The sequence below is a fragment of the Erpetoichthys calabaricus genome, chromosome 14 (assembly GCF_900747795.2).
Source record: "Erpetoichthys calabaricus chromosome 14, fErpCal1.3, whole genome shotgun sequence".
Taxonomy (NCBI): Eukaryota; Metazoa; Chordata; class Cladistia; order Polypteriformes; family Polypteridae; genus Erpetoichthys; species Erpetoichthys calabaricus.
Window position 1 is genome coordinate 13,931,145 of NC_041407.2, and position 17,254 is coordinate 13,948,398.

At 37.2% G+C, this 17,254-nt stretch overlaps 1 protein-coding gene across 6 annotated transcripts in view; it reads right to left on the bottom strand.

The window, feature by feature from the left end:
* Window positions 1–17,254, bottom strand: part of sdk2b (sidekick cell adhesion molecule 2b) — a 419,662-nt gene that overhangs the window by 115,085 nt on the left and 287,323 nt on the right. For all 6 annotated transcript variants that reach the window (XM_051936527.1, XM_051936529.1, XM_051936530.1 and 3 more), the window contains exons 4-5: window positions 5,402–5,508; window positions 1,182–1,329 (exon numbers count right to left, since the gene is read on the bottom strand). In XM_051936527.1, coding sequence (XP_051792487.1) covers window positions 1,182–1,329; window positions 5,402–5,508 — 255 coding nt within the window. The remainder of the gene's footprint in view (window positions 1–1,181; window positions 1,330–5,401; window positions 5,509–17,254) is intronic.

The following is a 17,254-nucleotide window of genomic DNA, read 5'->3' on the forward strand; positions in this document are numbered from 1 at the left end:
TTCTGCACAACTTACTTTATATTATGTCAAAGATGAACAGCCTCAGCGGTGAAAGAGAATTTCTCAAAATTGGAGTCTTAAGATTTAGGATTAAAACGTCAAAATACAAAGTGAACTTTAGGAAAGCAAATACATTGGCAGAGTACCGAGAAAGAAAGAAAGAAAGAAAGAAAGAAAGAAAGAAAGAAAGAAAGAAAGAAAGAAAGAAAGAAAGAAAGAAAGAAAGAAAGAAAGAAAGAAAGAAAGAAAGAAAGAAAGAAAGAAAGAAAGAAAGAAAGAAAGATAGATAGATAGATAGATAGATAGATAGATAGATAGATAGATAGATAGATAGATAGATAGATAGATAGATACTTTATTAATCCCAATGGGAAATTCACATATATCATCATCTTCTCCCACATAAGACTTTACATGAGTTATATAAAAAATTACTGTGCAAATATATTAAATTAATAGTGATGCATGTTAACAAGACCACATCAGAGAATCTGCAATTTCTGCATTTATCACGTGAAGTTCTTTGTGGTGACATTCCCCACATAAATGTGCTATTTAAAAAATAATATTTAATATGTTTATTGCAGTTTGACTCTGCTCTAACCCTATTGTCTCCTCCCACAGTTTTTCCAAACACTACGTCATGCCGAGTCTGTGGGCCAACCCTATCACAATAGCACAGAGGGCAGCTTTCTATTCAGACTGCCTCACATTTAGTATCTCATGTGCTAAATGCAAATGCACTGAATCATCTTGGTGCTACCAAGGTTTTTACGATCATTTACTAGGGTTGATGTGCAGTGGTGGTATCTAAAGTGTGCGGCACAAGACTTGCTGTGACTATTGTGACTGGGCTTTTAGCCTCAAGAAGGTAGAGTCATTCTCCCTATTGCATCCTGGGTAACTTGCCCCCTCCTGTCCTTCAGAGGAAATTGTCTTTACCATTGGTAATTAGCGAGAAACTATGAAATTCCCTGTTAAGATCTGAACTCCTGTGGAAACCTGAAATCAACCCCTATAGGTACTCCAGACAATACTTATCCACTGAAAATGTAACCCTAAGGATGCCGCAATGATACAAGACTGTAAAAGCAAGCAAAAGACCTAAAAGAGATACAATATTCTCATGTTTATTATCATTTACCAGAAAAACAAATATTGGAGCCTTGAGGGTCACCTACATACGGCTGCTGGGTGGAATCTTCCGTCCATCCCGGAACCATGTAACCTGGGGCTGGGGGAAGCTGTGTATTCGAGGGGCTGGAATGACAGCCCCCTCCCCCTGAGACACCGTTTGTGATCTCTCTCCTTCCTCAAAGCTGCCCATATCTGAAACACAAAGCAGAATGCAAAGGTGACAATCAGTTCCTGTTCTATTCTGTCTTAAGATTTCAGTCCATAGTCTCCGGGAGGAGATGTACATAATAAAAATGAAGCTGAGCCAAGTGTTCTACTTCAACATCTGGGCAATGGGATCTTTTACTCACAAGGGTTTGCCCATCAAACACAAGATAAAGCAACTCCAGCGTGTCACGTCTCAGCTGAGCTGGGAGCCAGCAAAAAGTTTCAGAGACAGATGGCTCTTGCTTTTCCATTTAATTGATATTACATAACATCTAATGCTCAATTTGACTTAGTTCTGTACTTCTACGGAATTGCAGGTTTTTATTTTTGTGAGGGTAGCAGAAGAAGAGCACAGTGTGAAGCATTAGCATTAAAGCCCATCATTCCTTATTAACAAGGACCACCTGTCAATAAACAAATCAGGTTCAGATAGTCTCTTGAGTGGGCACTGCAGGAAAGTCTATCTGAGATACTGGATTTCCCAGAGTCGCAGAGCTGGTGTATAGTTTTAAGACTTGTCAGCATACTGTATATGTTAATCTGCAATAGCCCAGATAAAGGAAATGCAAAATGCATTACTATAATTATTTAATATATTGAAAAAAAATAATTTTATAGCTTTTAACCAACTGTTCAGTATAACTAAACTAATAATATTTAATATATAACAGATTGATTAATTATCGGAACCACTTAATCCATTGCAGGGTCACAGTAGTTGGAAGGCTTGTCCCAGAAAAAGCAGGTAATAAGGCAGGAACTAACCATGAATGGGACACCAGTCCTTCATAGGGCCGAGTCATGTAAACATCCATACTCATACTGGGACAAATCAGTGTTACCAATTGACCTAAAATGAACACCTTTAGGATGGTGCAGGAACACTGGAGAACACATACAGATGTGGTCACAGCATGCAAGCTCCACATGAACAGTGACTGGGCCTGTGATTTAAATCCAGAACTCTAGAGCTGTAAGGCAACAGTGCAGTGCAAGTGACTGACACTGTATATAATAAAATGATTACTATTTCTTTTTTTATGTTTTGAAGTGATCTGCCAAAAGTCATTGGAAAAACACATAGCAAATTTGACTTGTGCTAATGGGTAAAACAAACAAATCACAAGGTTCAGCCACAATGTTGATATTCAGTACATTTGTGGTGTACCATTCATGGCATATCCTTGGGTGGGAGAATATCTCACCTCTTTAAAAGGGTTCAAGTCAGTAGACTGTTAATTCATGATATTTTGTTACCAGGCTACAGTTCGTCTAGACAGGTTGTTTATTTTCTGTTGAATGTATTAACTCATTGATTGCTTTTAGCCTACAGCTGCCCACCACAGAGCTCAGGTACCGATTGATTAAGGCTTATATACCAGCTGGATTACTCAAGTGTATGTCTCTATAATTCTATACTCAACCATAAGGAACTTTTTGTTTTACTAGTTTGTACTAAATAGGGAAAACATTCTCTCGGGAGAGATGCAAGCCACCCAACGAGTGTGCAAGCAACACTAAATCAGTTAATGACGATTACATGCAGTAGGTCATCACCAGCGGACAGGGTAGTAGCAGTTTACACATCCATTTTATAAGAGATTAATCCTGTTTGCACTGGCCTGGCAGGAAGAAGGGGATTGGTGAACATAAAAGGCATTTAGTCCGATATCATCTTCTCCTCTGATTTAAATGTAACTATAATTAAAAGTGAAGGGGCATACTCAAAAGCCTGGACCACTCGTAGCAGTAGGCACTACAACACTAGAAACCATTAAGTCTTTTGAAAATTGAAACTTATTTTCTGATGCTTTTAACTACTATACTTCTTTTTATTAAATTATACAGTATAGTCATTTTGAATGACACAATGATACAGTAGTTAGCTTTGCTGCCTCACAAATCTATCATTTTGTGTACACCCGGTCTTTGACTGCATGGATTTTACATGTTACTTCATATCCTTGCAGGGTTTTTGTCATGCATTCTGGTTTTCCCCACACATTCTGAAACACACACAGCTTACCATAAATTGGCCCCACTGTGAGTGTAGGTATGGACGTGATTGGATCCAGCAATGAAATGGTGCCCCGTCTTGGATGTTTTCTTTTTTTGTGCCCACAGTCCAGGCCTCCTGCACCCATGAATTTGATTAAGCAGGTCTCAGAATATACAGTACATATGTATTATTTTTTTCCTATTGTTTTAGGTCCTTTCATAGTCTGTTTCTTCTCTTTCATTGTTATTCGACATTGTCCATATCATATTGCTTAGGGCTATTAGTTACATTTAATTTTGTTTTGTTGCATTTGCCAAGCACATTTTACTGCCAACATGTAGGAAATATGCTGTATAAATAAAGTTTACTATTATTGATGATATTATTAGAACACAGCCTCAAACCAAGATATTTTAGAAACAGCTAATATGTCCATTATCCAAGTGTTCCTGGTTATTGGCTTCGTCCGGGTACCCTGAGGGACAACATGGATAAAAATATGCACCAGATGAATTGAATTCTTTGATGAACCTAAATGTATGCCATCTCAGTGATTGTTTTTCTTGTCCTGAAAGGAAGTCAACTGTTTTAAAAATATACACATACTGTATATGTAACTGCAAATCTGACAACCCTTAACAACAAAACATTTCCATCAATATTAGTTAGATAAGGTGACTTGTTTTTGACAAAGGCAATCTTTGCATAAGAGCAATAAATAATTTCTTTATACAAAGCAAATAATGTTGACTGGTTTCAGCTGGATTAACACTCTCACAGTTTAGAGACTAAACATATTTAAAGCAGGTCCTTGCCAATTTCCCGGGTAATAAAGTGCCACATTAAGGATGGCAGCTTTAGAGTTGTGTAACCAAGTAACTGAGCCTGCTGGGAAAGGGCCGAACTATCAGTTGAATGAAGTAGTTCCAGGTATAAAGGACCTTAGAGTGGAATAAAGACAGTTCCATCTAGTATATGTTTTAACGCCCACTAAGCTGCTAGGGGACACAACTTCCCTCATCTACATAAATATACCTGTGAGGGAGGAGAGTTAATTCAAAGTTTACAAGTATGAAAAAATGTTTGGAGTAAAATTAAACTGGTCTTTTTAATCCTTTAGAATGTATATTGATCACTGCGGAGCTGGATCCCCTTATCAAGACGGCCACTACACATTATTATTACTGGTCATTACTTTCCTTCCCTGCTCCCCATTCAGAAACACAAAATGCTCTTCTTTCAGTAGTTTCATGTTTTTTAAACTTTATAACCCACTTGCTTCTTCCATTCTTCCAGATCTGTATATTGATGCCATTATAGTGCTTACCATTACAAGCAAGCTCATTTTCTGACAAAAAAGGCAAAAAGGGTCTCTTCTAATTGATCACTTTTAACTGTAGTAATTAACAGAAGGTGAGAATCGTTAATGACACTCCTCATTACTGCCTGTCATTAACAGTGAGGCCTTACTAATTTCTCATTACCTACTTAATTAAGCAATTCTGTGGTGAAGTCTTTCCAACCACGAGAAGAGCGAATTGGCTAGTCAGGGAATCTCAGCTCCAATAAGTATTTCTGCTGGGCAGACAAAGAGCTTTGGTATAAACTTCTCTGTTAAAAGGAGCTAAGATTCAATCTCTGAAATTCACGTGCTAATGGATTCTGTTACTACAGACTGGGGGAGTAGGGGAGAGGTGGTTTAAGAAATTTTCTTTTGTTTATCCAAGTTAAGCACAACATTCCCACTGTAATGAGTCTTGTGAGTAGCACCCTTAGGTGGGAAAGAGAATGTTTTCCAGTGTCTTTTGACAGAAACAAAGGTACAGAATTAGCACAGCACTGACAGTGGAGAGGATTTTATTTTAACCTTTGAGAACAAAAATTCAGAGAGATGGAACTGCTGGTTGTTAAGAATTACTTAGTAAAGATACATAAAGCTAGAGAGAAAAAGTAAGGCACATTAAAGAGAAGCACAGGAAGAACAGTGGTCATTAAAAAAAAATAACATAGTAAAGTAAAGTTACTCGACACTCTCATATACTGTAAAAGTGCACTTACATGCCACCTGAACTTCTGTTCTTCTCTGCATCAGAGCGCCAACGCGGTTTCTCACAATGCACCGGTAGAACCCTGCATGTGTTCGATCCAGTGAGGTAATTAAGTACCTGTAGATGGGTAAAGGAAGAAAAGAGTAATTTGGCCCGGACAATTATTAGTTTTAGTCTTACACCTCACCATGAAGCAAACTGAAATGCCCTGCTCCAGACTTGCCAATCTCTTTGCTGTGGCAATACAAGAACATTAAAGCAGTGTCTCTCTGAAAATTTACATCTGGCTGTATGCAAGGGTATTCCACGAATCAAGCAAGCATAAGATTTCAAACTGCGTAATTTAGTTTAAAGATCATGAGGGGCCACAACCTTTCCTGGCAGCACTGGGCAGAAGGCAGTTACTAACCCAGGGCTAATTCAGGCACACACTTACATTTTGACAATTAGCGCTTTGAGTAGTGAGAAAAGCGCTATATAAATGCAAAAAAAAATTATTATTATTAATTAATCGAAGCTGTACGTCTTTGGGGAAGCGGGCGAAAACCCACATAGACATTAGGAGAACATACAAACTCCACACTGACAATGGCTGGGTGTATGATTCAAACTCAGGGTGCTGATCTGTGAGGTAACAGCACTAACCAATGCATTACTGTACCACCCACATTAAATAAATACAAAGTAATAACAAAAACATGATTACAAAATAAATATGCTTTTAAAAATTATTACTGAGGAGTGGCAGGGACAGAGGCTATAACAGGCTTGTGTAGTGCTTGATGAACGGCTTACTTGTATACAGTTCATAAGTACTGTAGTTAAAAAATGAAATAAGGATAAAAACAAAAGACATTGAAGTTTTATGGATCAATGAATATAGACACTGACCCATGTAGGACTACCTGATGATAAAAGTCCACCAAAGTTGCCTCCACACCATTTTCGTTTGAATTGTTTTATTGCTAACAAATCCATCATCCAGTCTACAGTTAGACGTTTCACTGGATTTCCAGTGATGATGACGTTCTACCCAAGTTTTTTCCACACCTTTATCTCGGTTTACATACAGTAGTCATAATTTGTCTTTGTTGAGCCATTGAGTGGCAGTGAAGGAGCATTGAAGCATAAATGTCTGTTTGCCATATTAATTGACAGCTTCCTTATCTGTCTTGTTTGATCCACTGACAATAAAGAATTTTAAAGCTTCATCAGCATTCTTCAGTCATATCTGGTGACACATTTATTATGTCTTTATTGAGTCATTGATGATGGAGATGAAGGCCCATGCAGATTCTTCTAAACCTTTCAATCATTCAATTTTCACATTCATATTTTGTCTTTCACTGAGAGTGAATGTTTTCTCCAGACCTTTCCTCAACCCATCATACATTTCTAGTCTTTTTCTTTATTGATCACTGACGACTGAGCTTTGTTCGAGCATCCTCCAAACATTAATATATCTAATTATATTTCACCATATACTGTATTGTGTCTTTAATGATGAGGATCTATCAAAGCCTCTTCTACATTGTTCTGTCATTTCAGTCTATAACATATTCTGTTTGCTGAACACCTTGCAAATCTATCCACCATCCATTTACCTATAACACAGGCAGATTCTAGATTTCCTTCAGCTTGCAACATTCAGTTCAAACCATTTAAGTAAAGTTGTACGTGCTTTTTGCTGTGCACACAGAGACAGCAATTTTCTTGTCGTCTTTAAATTCAGAAGAGGATTATCTGCATCTCATTTGTGTTCAATAATTCACAGAATGTTAGTTCTGGGATTTAATAGCAAGGGTTGAACGCATCATTCATAAATATGTCCCCATCTATTAATTCCACCACAGTTATTACAGTGTTAATAGAGAATTACAATGTATTTAATAAAATTTAAAACCATTCATCAGTTTTTGACATTATGTTTTGCAAGAAAATCTAATTCTTCTGTAACAAAATTTTTCTACTGGAAAAAATTAAACATAAACATACATTAAATTGTTCTTAGCCATTTCATCCGCTTTCATAACATTATGGCTTATTGGTTATCAGTGCCAGGTGAGAAGAACTTCCATGTATTTCCATATACCAACAGTACGGTCACACATATTCATGCCATGAGCTGGCCACTACTCAGGGCAGATTATTGTCTTAGTGAAGGATGACACTTGTGTATCATATGGCATAAATACTGGAGCTTTTCAGTCAGAGTGACAATAACAATAATAAAAAAGTTACAAGTCCTGAAAAAATAAAGGTAGGAGTTCTTAAATGTTATGAAGATCTCTAATAATATAATACTTTTCAATGAAATAATGCAAATAGTATCAAGATATTTTAATTGATCCAATGAAATGACCCCCTGCCCAGGGATAGACTTTAGCTCACCGTACCCTGACAAGATGAAAGCAGGCATGCAAAATTAATTTATGGGCATTGTAACTACACCTAAATTTCTGTTTAGGTGGAACAAAGTGGCAGTAAAATGTAAGCTCCTTCAAATAATACAAAGAGCTCAAAGAAGGCCTGCGCTCACCGTGCATCATTATTCAGTTTTTTATCATTCTGCTGGAAGTATGAATGCACGGTACATCACAGATATTCTGACATTTAAGCCTCAGTTTTCATATTCCAATAATCAGTGCAGAGCTTGGCATCTGTCCAAGTCCGTACCATATTTTGTCTAGTTTATCTTTTATCCACATGAATCAATTCACGGAGTTATGTTATTAACACAAAAAACATACACTAGTTAGGATTCCTTTGGTATTATATTAATTTGATTATTTTATTTCATTTGACATTTTTAGTATGATGTATGGAAAATTTTTTTATAATATAATGTAATGTAATATAATATTAGTGCAGTATCCCAATGGTTAGCCTAGTGCTTCATAAATCCATTATGCATGTGGAGTAATGTACTACGTGTTCTACCAGGTGTCTTTGTGTGTTTTCCTCTTGGTACTACTGCTTTCCTCTCGCATCACCAGACATGTGTGGGTTATATTATTTGGCGATTCCAAGTTGGCCTTGGTCTAAATGTGAATGTGTGCTTGAGTGGACTCTATGATGGACTGCAATCATATTCAGCTTTGTCAAATTGGATTAAGCAGACTCAAGTATTCATGTCCTGGATTTAAATTTCAAATGTCAGGATGTGTTTTCCTCAGAGTGTTCAATTTTTGTTCCCAAATGTTCAAATATGTGCACATTAGGCTCTTAAAAGGAAAATAAAATACACTCTGTATGTCACATTCAACACTTTTGTGTACGGATGGGTCAGAGATGCTGTAAATATGTTCCCCCACCAAATTTTCTTTTATAAATCGTGACGTTTATCTGAGAAGTTGCGCATGCACATTTTGAGCCTCTTTTTGTGCACATGCAAATATTTGTAAATGAAGCTCCTTGCGTTTTGGAGATACTCTTAACCAGTCGTATAGTCATCACAATAGTGGTCCTTGTCAAAGTCACTCAGATCCTTATACTTGCCCATTTTTCCTGTTTCTAACTGGTCACCGTTAACAACTGACTGTTCACTTGCTGCCTAATACACACTACACCTTGATAGGTGTCAATTCAAAAAGAATGTCAACATTATTCACTTCACCTGTCAGTGGTTTTAATGTTGTGACTGATCGGTGAATATCAGGCCATGTGGAAATGTTAGGCATAAGATGCAAGATTTCTGGCAGCCATTGATGATGATGTACTACAGTCTGGATTCTCTCCAGACTAACCTGGTGACTCTGACCATAACTCAGTCCAGAAATCTTGAAAAAAGGAAAACCAATGAACACTTGATAATGTCTAATCAGTCTTTGGATTGCAAGGTTGGTGTACACAATGGTTTGATTCTGTTTTCTCTGATTTTATGAAAATGTAACTAGCTTATGAAACTATCAAGTAATCTGCAAAATGCCTCCGTTCATCTAATTTGACAACCTACTGTAAATAAATCATACATCTGTTTCAGCAGCCTACCTTTTCTATTATTATGGGGGGCAGTGTGTTTTAATCTAGTACACTCTTTTAATTGTACATTACAAATGAGATGTTGCAAGACAGCCTTTGTGCTGCAAGCTAAATTCGGGTTTTGGGATGAGGAAAACTGGATGTGGTTTACTGCAATTTGTTAAAAGTTTGTCAATTTGTTCATGTCTGGTTTGATTAATTTGGGGAAAATAGTGCATTTTTGAAATGATTCCATATATTGGTGTATTATCTGAATTATTCCCACTTTATTAAGGAAGCCCCCTTTGGAGAGTGTGTCAAGAAAAAAAAATAGTTTGATGTTATCATTGTTGAAAACTGAAAAACTTAGATGAACAATGACTGCATTTCCCATTGTCCACTCCTTCATAATCCCTTGGGCCATTTACTGTACTTTCAAAATTTAGGATTCTTACAGAAATACCAACTGGTTTGTAGTCCTTCAGGTGACAAATCTCTACAGTATTGCAGGACAGCAGAAGACTGCAAAGGAAATGCTAACTACCAACTAAGTCACCTGTTCTCACTTCAAATTTGAGGCTTTACAATCAAGAAGGTAGCACTGAACGGCACCTTGATTACAGACCTTTAGGTGCAAGCAAGACAAGTTTGAGTTCAATTAAACCATTGCATTCTGAGGAGACCATAAAGATGAGAGGACTACTGTAACTGGGAAACATCCTAGTACAAATCTATGGTAGTAGCGTGCTGATAACTTACAAGCCATTCTACACATTTCAGCCCCATCCATAAACAGTAAAAAGGAAATTTCAATGGGTAGCACAGTCTTTATTTCTGTTGCCTCATGGTTTTCAGGACAAACAGCTGGATCCTGATCTTGTCACCATCTCAGTAGGATTTGCATGTCTTCCCCGTGTCCATTTGGCTTTTCCTCCATATAGTAGTTTTCCAGCCCAAGATATGCTAGGTCGTTTTTTTTTTTTTAGGCTGGGGTGGGTGAGCATGTACTGTATATGAAATAATGTGTGCTGGGATGCATTGTTTTTCACTCTACTGAAGGGAATAAGTGTGTCAAGCAAATGGACGAATAGATTATTTCAAGTTTCAATTAATTCCAAATCTTCCTTTCTGAAAACCTGAAATACAAATCTCAAAATACATAAAGTATATTGATACAAGAAAGAAAACTGCCTCAGTGACAAGGTAACATCAGTTACAGGATAAGCTGACAATTTTAAGTTTTAAAAGCAGTATTTTATACTGTTGTTTCCAGATTTTTAATAGTTAAAATTATTATACTGACTGAAAGGCTACAGTAGATTGCAATGATTTTAGGGGTAAATTCATAAAAACCCTTGGCTCGAAGTTATTACTATAGTCTGTCTAGATCTGAATGTGTACATGTCTGGTACCTGGAGAATATCATCTCACTAGATGTGACCCTAAAGCTTCATCAGTGTTAACAATTACACCCATCTTCTCTCACATTTTACATCAGCTGCACCTACAGTATGTGTATTGTATGTTCTTATTGACTCTTCTGCAGTGACACTGGCCACCCACTATGTCCTGTCAGTTAATTTTTTGCTTAGCCTCTTTCCTGCGACATTTGACATTCTGTATTTGAACTGACTCATTTTTTCCAATTCATTTCTTCCACTTTGAACTGTACATTGGTGTACAGTGTTAAAGGTACTATATAAAAAAAACAAATGGTTTAAATGATTAGGCATTAGCTCCCATTGTGCACTTGAAGCTCTATACGGTGTGATGTAATGACTTGAGTCAGTGGGTGAAATTCAATTCTGTTTATATATAGTACCTTTCTCAGTGGTCTTGCTTGCACTGCATAAGTAATCCGATTTATTTGGCCAAACATCCTATGGCACTCTGCTGAGCTTTATGTAGTTCAACAAATGTCTGAGCTCCGGAGGAATCCATTGTCAATCAGTGTTGAAATAATCTTGCTATGCATTTATCGTAGTAGGACTGCCTATATGGCTGTTTGCCTTTCTTTTTTTTTCAAAAACATATTATTTAGCTGCCTATATGGAGAAAAACAAAGTAAAAGGCAGTTTGAAAGTTTAAATAAAGATATAAAGACGGATTGGTCTAACAACACAGGGCCAGAGCAAAGCATAGTAATGTCAATGTCAATTTATTTATATAGCACATTTAAAATAACATAGGAATGCTGTGGCCAAAGTGCTTTACAATAATAGAATAAAAGAAAAACAAACAACATTAATAACAAAAATAGAAATAAAAATATATGAACATAAATAAAAATAAAATAAATAATAAACAGAAGTAATGTTATATAATCACAATGACGAAACCATCAGTATTACTGAAGGTCACGGAATGCAAGTGAATAGAAATGAGTCTTTAATCGTGTTTTAAACAGTTCAGTTGCTGATGACTCCTTTATATGATGTGGTAAAGAGTTCCACAGGCGAGGGGCAGCAGCTGCAAAAGCCCTGTCCCCCTTGGTTTTACACTTGGTACAAGGGCCAACAAGAGACAACTGACCAGAAGATCTAAGCACTCTGGATGGCTGGTGTAAAACACACAATTCGGATAAATAGGCAGGAGCAAGCCCATATAAAGATTTAAAAACTAGCAGCAAGATTTTAAAATCAATTCGAAAACTGACAGGCAGCCAGTGTAAAGAAGCTAAAATAGGAGAAACAGAGTTATACTTTCTTGTCCCAACCAGAAAGCGAGCAGCAGCATTTTGGACCAACTGTAACCTGTGTATCAGAGATTTGCTAATCCCAGAATACAGCGAGTTGCAGTAATCAAGGTGAGAAAAAACAAAAGCACGAGTAGCTTTCTCAAGATCCATAGAAGATAAAAAAAGGCTTTATCCTACCTAATAGACGAGGCTGGAAAAAGCAACTCTTGACTACAGAATTTACTTGTTTCTCAAAAGAGGTTACTGTCAAAGATTACACCATGATTGCGGACTTGAGGTTAGCAAAAGACAGAGAAAGAGCCGAGAAGTCCGAGACCAATTTGGGCTTTAGCTGATGGACCCACTATAAGCACCTCCGTTTTATTTTGATTCAGATCAAGAAAATTATCAGCCATCCAGGATCTTAGTTCAGAAAGACAGTTGTGGAGTTGATTTATTGCAGAGTTGCAGACAGGTATATAAACCTGTGTATCATCCGCATAGCAGTGAAAAGAAATGTTAAATTTCCTAAAAATAGCTCCAATAGGATATACTAAATATAATAATAATAATATAATATGCATAATAATCCTACAGCAGGGTGGCACAACGGTTAGCACTGCTGTCTCACAGCTCTAAAGTCCAAATCCCTGCTTGGTTACTATCTATGGAGTTTACACATTCTCCCTGTTTTTGTCTTCCCTTGTGCACCAGGGGCCTTGGAATAAATTAAGAAGGTGTAAGAATGGATAGATGGATTGTATTTCAGGATTTATAAGCACATAATTTGTGCAGCTCATTAACAGAAGCATTTCTTTCCAGTTAGAATTTCTGTGCTTGTCTGGAAGAAATTTATTAGTGCTCAAAGCACCACAAAAGCCTGTTTGTTTTATATTTAGTGGGCTGTCACTACATTCTCAGTTTTAACTCAATTACTTTCGAAATCTGCTTAAACTAGGGCAAGACTTATAGAAGTGCAGTGTGTCCCAGCAACGCTGAGTAAAAAGCAAATACCAGCATTGAACTGGACACCAATTTACCATAGCCAATGCTTATGCAAGGAAACAGGGATATTTAAAGAACTTTGTTCATTATTGAAAATGTCAAAGGAACACATTTTTATTAAACCAGGCTTTGCTTTACATTAAAAATGTATTTTCGAAGTTCTACGCAACTAAGAGTATGAAGGTAAATGAAAATTTCATCTGAATTGGGGTCAGCCTAACCAGATGAGCTAATGATTCAAGGACATGAATGTTGCGTCTTTATCCTGTTTTCAAACCCACAAGCACATTTATTCTAATTACCATGGCAAAGAAGTCTATATTTTGTGAATGTCATGCTGAAGCTAATGCTATTGAAAACTCAGCGAATAAAATAAGTTAATATTTTGTATGCAAAGACAACTTCGGCTGTGGCTCCTAAGAAGGGCCTCAACCAAAAAAGACAAACATGATGAAGGCATGGGACATATAGTATACAGAAAGGGTGATGGGGGGATCAAAATTAAAAGAGAGCCATGTTGGCAGTAATGGTGATGATGTTGAAAGTTATCACATGTCTAATGAGTAATCATAACAGTTTTGCTACAGGTAAACATGGGGACACTAAAATGGACGGACCATCAACCAGAGGTCTCACAGCACTGCTTGTTATCTCCTCCCACTTTTATCAGTGTCTCAAACAACATGGGAGCCTACTAGAAGAATGGACTTAGCAAAGAAAGAGAGAGAGAAAAATAATTACAAAGATGAGCGCCTCTGGACCAACATGCTTCATTGGATCAGATACATTTCAACAAGAGGTCCCCAAGACTGGTGAGTGGTCAGTGAAGCAGTGTTACACGGCATTACTTCTCACACCCACTACACAATATAGCTGTTCTCTAAAGCCATAAGCAGTTTCAAGTGCATTCTTACCACACTTGATGGCACAATCCAATTTGTATTAAAAGGAGCAATAGTGAAGATGGGTATACAGTATGAGAACATACAGATTTGAAACAATAACAAGGCTGTTGATGATCATCATAATCAAAAGCCCTTCTTATATCAGTATAGCACTCATTACTATTGCTGTCAGGGTCTAAGAAATAGTGTTTATTCTGAGTTGCTTTTAATCTTTTCTTGTTTCCTGTTTTTACTGGTTGCTGCCATTTGGGTTTGTGAGTCATATGTTGTACATGACTCATGGTGGTCAACTATTTAAAAATCGGACATTGTTTTCAGCTAACATCCAGACTGTGAAAATAACGACTCTATGAAAGAACAAGTAATTCCTCAGCAATCTTTTAAAAAGATATTGCCTTTTTGGGTATTAAAAGCATTGGTATAGTTCACATTTTGTTTTGCTCATTAGTGTTTTGATCCTAGTCTCAAAACTCAATATGCTCAATATGAAATATGATCAATATGGAAGTCAGAAGAGCTTCCTACAAATGAAAGTCTTGTAACAAAGCATGCATTTGAGATCTAAGATAACAAGAGAATTTGAAACATCATAAAATAAGGTTGTGCAAGAACAAAGCACATGTCTAATCCCTCTGTCGACACAATTTCTTACTAAACTGTCAGTAGCCAGAAGTTCAGTAGAAGACCTTTTGCCTAGCAACCAAGTCTGAATAGACACCAAAGCATGAGAATTACTCTGTGATCCCCTGCTGAATATAGTCAATTCTAGTTCTGCATTATCTACTGTATCTATATATTATTTTCCTCATCTGAGGAAGGAGAAATATGGATGTAGACTGCCTGCATTTTCATCTGATGGTGAATTTTGTAAATGTATCTGCAGACAAATGAAAGAGGCACAAACTCAGGGAGAACATTCTAGTAGTGGCCTTTAAATATCAGGGGTACAGAAGAAACTGAAGGATAGTTAGTTTAAAACGTTGGTTGCGTTGTAGCAAGCAAGGCCTAACCACCGCTTTTGCTCTGTGACTGCAGTAATTTGCCTGGATAATAATAATCATGCCACTTTATGTCTAAAGCATATCAGAAGAGGCTGCTGTGGAAATCATCTACACAAAATAACAGAATGCAATTAAAATGGAACACATCAAGTACAATAAGAGGTCACAAAGGGAGCAACTATGAAATGTCTGTCATGAAACAGAAGCACAACTACAGTACGACGATTTTGTTATCCATGAAGCTGAAAGGGTTTCATTTTGTCTTTGTTTCAAATTAAAGGATCTCTCCCTGCCACAGCGTATGTTATTGCTTTCAATAGGCTGTGAGCAGGAGATAGATGAAAACAAAGGGAGTTACAGAACTAGAGGTAGAGATGAAGCACTTCTTCAAAAAGGAACTGAAGATGGAGAAACTGAAATAGGGAGAAATGTTTTCAGAAATTTTCAATTTTAACATTGGGAAGCAGAAAAGCCGGACTCTGACAGTTCCTACACTGCCATACCATAACATAACAGTGTGGTTCCTCAGGCAAATTTCTGGTTCCAAACAAGAGTAATACAATCAATTCTGATATTTGTGTCTCATCTTAGACACCCAAAGCTGAGAATTTTCTACGTGGAGTGAAGAAGAAATGTAATTTATTCTTTCCCACTCTTCACAGAGAGGAACAATCAAAAGGAAGAATTAGTGCATGTATCTTGAAAAATCAGTATATGAGCATACCCCAAATGTAGATTGCAACTCCGTTGGCAGAGAAGGCGTTTAACTTAATATTCTTTTACAAAATCTTCTAACAACCAGTATTTGGCAAACAGAACACACACGAGATTAAAATGCTGTAGACAAGGAATTTGACACCATACCCAACTGATTTATCAACCACAGTTTACACTTACTAAAAATTCCATGAGTAAACTGAAACCAGGCCTGTTTCTGCTGCTTCACCATGGATGGAACAAGAAATATCTTGCAGTCATGGGCTCCTATGCCAAAATTCCTTTAACTTGTGCTCTTTTCCTTATTAGTGGCTGAATTAGCAGCACTTGGTTTACAATTGGCAGGCCACACAATCTCGTAAGTAGGCATTTCAAGTGTGTCTATACATTCACAAGCTACACTCGACTCCATGTTAATTGGGAGAAATTAGATGAATAGAATTGAAAAGCCTTGTTGGACCAAATAGCCTGTTTTCATCAAAATTGTTCTAGCATTCAATTCTTCTCACCACATTTCTTGTGACTTCATAGTACACTAGGGTGGCCCAGCAGGTGCATGGCAATGGGGTTTCTCGTGTCCCACTTCTTACAGTGAGGCAAACTCATGAGCATGCACCCTGAAAACACATACCCAAGTGAACACCTAAGCAGGACATGCATTGCACTGCTCCCCTGTGGTACAGAAGCCATTTAACCTGACAGAAATCTCTCAACAGTTTTCAATAGCTAATTCGTTGCTCCTGTTTAACACTTTCAAACAATGATTGATAAGTAGAAAATGTAAGAGAATAGCTAATCATCCTTAGACATTACTGTAATCATGACATTTGTGGGTTTTCAAATTAACAGGTCCACTTGTCAAAATAGGCCCAGACACCAGGCCAGGACTGAGAAACGAAATACCTAAAAATAATAAAGTGGTGCTATTCATAACCTCTCTGGAGTGGTACAGACCTTACTTTATGTATTTCCAAAACAGTAACTTGAACCAGGCGTGCCACTAGAGAGTGACCAAGGTGCTTGGATCCATTTTCAAGGTTACTATACAGTTAGTGAGGCTATAAAGAAGCACCCTACAATTTGACAGAAACTGCCCATGCCCTTAGTAAAATAGGTTCATTTAGATGCAGGGAGTAATGTAACATAACTTATAAAACCAAATCCAATTAATTAAAAAGTGGTAACTTTGAGAAGCCAGAACTCTCACACTGCCCTCACAAGCTTCAGCAAACCAATATGTCTGTTCAGTCAAATGGAGAATGTGGCTTAAAAGTCCCTAACTATTAGGGGTGGTGTCAACAATGAAAGTGAAAAGTTATGAAGGTAAGGCAAGTGGGTTGCTATTCTCATAATAGTGATGCATACAATACAAGTTTCAAGAAAGCCCCATAAAAGGTTTTATAGTCCATGCATCTTTGTTTAAAAGGTGTGTTTTACTCTTGTAATGCGCCACTGGATAAGGAGGTCATCGCAGGTGTCACTTGCACAGGATGCCCTATAAGTGTGGAATAATAGGGATATATATTTTTAACAGGACACCATTTTGTGATACAGTTACCTGAACAGTTTGCCAAAAACAAAGACCTTTATTAAAAGAT